Genomic DNA, 5619 nt, shown 5'->3' with positions numbered 1-5619 from the left:
TTGTGGCGAGGAACAAGAATGGAGAGGTGCTCGTGGCTGGAGCTGGAAACATTTCTTATGCTTCATCGGCCTTGCATACTGAAGCAATTGCGGCCTACAAGGCTGTCCTCCATGCAGCTCAACTAGGAATGACAAGAATTATCTTGGAGACGATTCCATAGTGCTTGCTCCGTTCGCTGGTCTGAAACATGCTGAAACTGACTGAAAATACTGTTCTGGCTGAATTGTTGTGAGAGAAAAATACTGTTCCGGCTGAAAAAAGAAGCCGAATAAGTCATTTTTAAGACAAGCGAACGGGGCCCTCAAGTCGCCAAGTTTAGACCGAAGCATAATTGGTGCTTTAGTGGTTCAGATACGAGACATTATCAGAGTTTTCTTTTTGTAATGTCTCATATTGTAATAGATCATGTAATAAGGTGGCAGATTCTTTAGCTGACCATGGAGCTTATGCGGTGGAGTGTGGCTCAGATGTGTTAATAAGCCAAGTGCCTTTGCATGTAATGAATCTTGTATTGGGCGATTTGCCTAGGAATGGAGTTTAATACACACACACACACCTGGAGAAGGTGGCCCGTAGAGCCTAGTTACTCCGGTCCGGCCCATTATCTCATCAAACAGATCCCAGCCGTCCGATTTAGGTCAGCCCTCGCGACACATCCATTTATACCCCTTGCCGCCGCCACGCCGTCGCTTCTCTTTCTCCTAGCCTCTCTGCTCCAGCCTCCCACTAGGGTTTATCCACCGGCGGCGCGCGCGACGGCGGCAAGATGGTGCAGCGTCTGACCTACCGCAAGCGGCACAGCTATGCCACAAAGTCCAACCAGACGCGGGTCGTCAAGACCCCTGGTCTGAATCTCCTCCTCTTCCCATCATTTTCTCTTTTGTTTTCACTCCATTTTTGGTGGTTCCTTTGATATCTGCTTTGGTTGTGTTTTTGATGTGCTAGATCGGTTTGTGGCTTGTGGTCGCAGGTGGCAAGCTCGTGTACCAGTACACCAAGAAGAGAGCCAGCGGCCCCAAGTGCCCTGTGACCGGGAAGAAGATCCAGGGGGTGAGTTGCAACTTCTCTTCTCATCATAACATACTACTTTCTCAGCATAACACGATTGTTCGGTTAGTCTTGCGGCTTTGGTAGGACGATTTGTGTTGGGAGTAGGTACGGTGGTGGGGAAATCGGGGTGTTGAAGTTGGTGGGTAATCTATTCGTAAAATTTAGTGGAATTAGTTGTTCATCTCGATCTTTAGGTCACCTTAGAATGTTTAGCATTTTTTAGTGTAGATAGAAACGGGTGAAATTTGGGCGCAACCTGCAATACTTGTTGCACATGCATGAAATTCATAGAATGGAATTTGTTTCCCGAACTCTGTAATTTGTTGTGTAATGGAGCCTTTCAGTTGGAATGGATTGGTGGCTCACCATATATATCCGGTCGAAATATGCTGCAAGCCTCCTCAGTGGGGCATTGTAGCAGCAGCAGATGGCTGCTGCAGCTCTGTTTGCTTTGATGTCGTAAGGTGTCAGATGTCCAGCAACAATTTCAAATTGCTTTGATAATATTATTGGCGCATCGAATTTGCTATGTATCTAGACATATGTTATGTCTAGATACAGAGCAAATTTGATGAATGAAAAAAGTAAAAGAACTTATAATTTGGAATGGAGAGAGTACTAGTTTGTTTGTACAGTGGTGATTCTTATACAGCAAACCTTATAGGTAAGTATTTCATATGCGCACTTGATAGTTTGTACAGTGGTAATTTGAATGTTGATTTCTGTATTTATCTTATTGGTGTGAGATCTTACAGCTGAAACGATTGAGGATGCAATCTTGGTAGTATTTCTTGAGTTCAGTTAATTAAATTATGCACTCCCAGTGAGGTTGGCATTGTCATTCTAGTTCCTAATGGAAAAAATAATAAAGTATGCACCGCAGCAAAGCAGTCAATGTTGACATTGTTGCATTACCATGAATTTCCTCTTAGGAAAATGGTTACTGATTCATATTTTGTTGGAATTCTATATTGTGAATCCCTTAATTTTTTTCATCATGGTATGTTTTGATGCTATGCTTGATTTGTTTCTGGAGAATGTGTTCTCATGTTCTACAATTTGCCTTATTATTATTTGTCTGTGATATGGCAGTCCATCTTGATTGCTCACACCGTGATGGTTTCCATTTTCAGATCCCCCATCTGAGGCCTGCTGAGTACAAAAGGTCCAGGTTGTCTAGGAACCGCAGAACTGTGAACCGTCCCTATGGTGGAGTGCTCTCTGGAACTGCAGTTAGAGAAAGGTTAGCAAATAGTTTCAGTACCTTTGGATTTGATAACCCTAAAGTTGCAAACCTCCTAACTTGTCTATGTAACCCCACATGCTTGCAGGATCATCCGTGCTTTCCTGGTTGAAGAGCAGAAGATTGTCAAGAAGGTGTTGAAACTACAGAAGACCAAAGACAAGACTTCCTCAAAGTAACTCTGAAACAGAAGTGATCCACTCGTCTGTAAACAAGGGAAGATATTTTTGTCGATGGTGATGATCAATGGCTTCTAGCTGTGTTCTAGTATGTCTTGAGCCGACAACTGTTTCTAGGGTACCTTGAAAACTGTCTACCATTGTGATATTAAAGATTATGAGATGACATATGATCCCCCTGTTGCTTTTGTTCACTTTGCTAAAACTGCAAATCTGAGTTCACATGAGTTGGGCTTCAGTTGTTTATTTCCTGCCTGTTGCAAATAGCTCTTATTCCAATTCGTCTGACTGGGGGATAAGTTTGCAATACGTTTTATCGTGCACCTGCCTCAGACGGTAATTGTTGGAGCTTGGTCCTTGTTGTCTTACCAGTCTCCAGAATACGTTTGCATGGTAGGGACTAGGAGTTTGCAGTCACACATCTAGGTACAATATCTTCGTTAATAATATGCAAATAATTTCAGTGGTAAAGGTTACTTTGCAAGAATATGATTTGTACAATCCAGCAAAACAAAATATTTTTGTTGGACGTTGCTAGAGCCTGCGTGCGCAGGATTTCAACTCCCAGCGCGCACACCTCTGTAGCATAGGATTTCAACTCCCAGGGTGCACACCTCTATAGCACAGATCTGAGTCGGAAATAAAACAACTCAGCAGCACTCTCTTCCCCAACTACGCCGCTCCGCTACGGTGAGCTAGGGTCTCCTGTGGCGCTACCATCTTCCCCTTGCCGTCGCCGACGCCGCTAGAGCTCCCCCGCCCTGACATGGCTCGATCGCCACGACCATCGCCAGCTCTCCTAAACTGCCTGTCGACCTTCCCCACCGCCCCGCCTACCTATCTCCCCTCGGCTGGCCCTTCTATACCCCATCGGAGTTAGAGAAGAAAGGAAAGAGCTCGCATGGAACCCTAGAAAAGCGGATCTAGGAGGAGAGAGGAGAGAGAGAAGAGGAGGAAAGGCCTACCTACAGCCGGATTTGGCAGATCCACTGCCGCCGCCGCCGCATCCACGATGGCCACGCACGGAGGAGCCGGTGAGGCGTGGACGCGGAGGCCGCCGGTGAGGGGGGGGGCTAGCTGGCGACCTGGGTGGTAGGGGCACTCCCGCCAACCCCCTCCCCCTCCAATAAAAATAATTTCCTCCCCCACCTATGCACCAAATTGGGCCCAATTCAAATATATTGTTGGGCCAAACAACAGACCATACAACAAACATGCACTAAAAGTTGAAATTGCTGACATCAGCACATATTCCATACTTTTTGAGGTAAAAAAGTCATATCTTCTAAACCAAGTATCCTAATTAAAATCCGATTGTACCATCGTGTTCCTTGCAACAAACTCTTCAACACAAGATCCCACGTGGATATATTTCGATAAAATTTTTAATGGTCATTTATCTCATAATGAGCCTGTATTTAAAGATAATCGTCGAACATGACATCAACACTACACGGACATCGCAGAAAATAGCATAGAACATCCTATATATACTACGCGAACATCATATATATATATCATAAAATATAAAAAATAAAAATTAAATTAGTGAAGTAATTAATTATAGTCGAGTAAAAAGAAGAAAAAATGCTACCGAATATCACAGAATACATCGTAGAACATCACATTAACACTACACAAACATCACTAAATAAAGCATAGAACACCACATGTATATTACGTGAACATCATAAAATACATCATAGAACATCGCATGTATACTACGTGAACATCATAAAATACATCATAGAACATCGCATGTGTACTACGTAAACATGACAATTTAAATCATAGAACATCACTAGTATACTACGTGAACATAATGTGTATCTGAAAAATAAAAGAGTAAAAGATAAAATTATTAAAGTAATTAATTAGAGTAAAGTTATAAAAAATATAAAAAACTTAAATAACAAATGCTAAACATATAGAAAAATAAATAAATAACTTAAATAAGAAAAAGAAAAAAGAAAATAGGAAAAGATCACATGTATACTATGAAACATTGAATATATTTCATGTAACATATGAAATGAAAAAAAGAAAACAAAAAACTAAAGCATGAAAATGGTTAGAATAAAAAATAATTAGAGTAAAATAAAAATAAAATTAAAAACCAAAACGAATAATCTACATGAAAACATAAAAAGAGAAAAGACAAGTAAATAGAAGAAAAGAAAAGAAAAAAACATGATAACTAAAAATAAAATAAAAAATATTTATTAGGGAAAAAAGAAAATGAATAAAAAATAAAACATAGAAAAAATGAGAAGAAGGACAAAGGACCACGTATAAAAGAGTAATAAAAAAGAAATCAAAAGGGAGCACAAATAAAAGAAAAATAAATGAATGAAAGGAAAGGAAAAAGAAAAGGAAAACATACAATGAAAAATGAAAATAGAAAAAGGAAACAAAAATAATAATATAAAGACCACCGAAAATGAAAAAAGAAATAGAAGAAAAGAAAGAAAAATAAAAAATAAAAGATGAAAAGAAAGAAAAATAAAAAGAATAAAAGATGACAAGAATAATAGAACACAACAAAAAATAAAAGATAAAAAAGAAAAAAGAAATAGTAGAAAGGAAAAGAAAATATAGGAAAAAAGAAATAGAAAAGAAAAGAAAATAGAAATAGAAAAAGAAAAGAAAAAGGAAAAAAGAGAGAAAAACTCACCTATGGAACGTACTCGCTCGGGCGTCGACGAAAACAAAGAGCGGCGCGGAAGGCAGGTGGCTCGCACGTCGCTCGGGACATCGTGGGCCGCAGCCTAGGCCGTTGCGCATTTCAATCGACTGGGCCGAAATAAATGAAAACGCTAAGCGAAGCGGAGGGAGCACGGGAGGTCGGCGCGAGGACTGGGTCCGACTGGTCGGCAGCGACGGTTTCCGGAGAGGGGTGCGGTGGGGAGGAACGAGTGGAGTGCGGGCGGGTGCGCGAAGGCCGTGCGGGCGGGACGAGTGGAGCCTGTGCGCTCTTTAGTTAGCATTTTCGATCTTTGTTTGACATGACAATATCCCTTTTTTTCTTAAAAAATGTTAAAATTGTAAGAACCACAGGAATGGTTTATGCTTTGCAAAATTACGATTCATACATACACAAAATATCTTTGTTTTAAAAATGAAAAAAAATTAAAATTTTGTGCTTG

General features: G+C 40.6%; 1 protein-coding gene across 1 annotated transcript; it reads left to right on the top strand.

Moving 5' to 3' along the window:
- The first annotated feature begins 689 nt into the window (after window positions 1-689).
- Window positions 690-2662, top strand: LOC136551765 (large ribosomal subunit protein eL34-like). The gene is made up of 4 exons (XM_066543307.1): window positions 690-846; window positions 972-1051; window positions 2185-2294; window positions 2383-2662. The coding sequence occupies exons 1-4, from the start codon at window positions 768-770 to the stop codon at window positions 2471-2473; spliced, it is 360 nt and encodes a 119-aa protein (XP_066399404.1). The 5' UTR covers window positions 690-767; the 3' UTR covers window positions 2474-2662.
- Window positions 2663-5619: the final 2957 nt, after the last annotated feature.

This window comes from Miscanthus floridulus, chromosome 4, assembly GCF_019320115.1.
Source record: "Miscanthus floridulus cultivar M001 chromosome 4, ASM1932011v1, whole genome shotgun sequence".
In the NCBI taxonomy this organism is placed as follows: Eukaryota; Viridiplantae; Streptophyta; class Magnoliopsida; order Poales; family Poaceae; genus Miscanthus; species Miscanthus floridulus.
The sequence above is the reverse complement of the archived record's forward strand: the minus strand, read 5'-3'. Positions and strand labels throughout refer to the sequence as shown.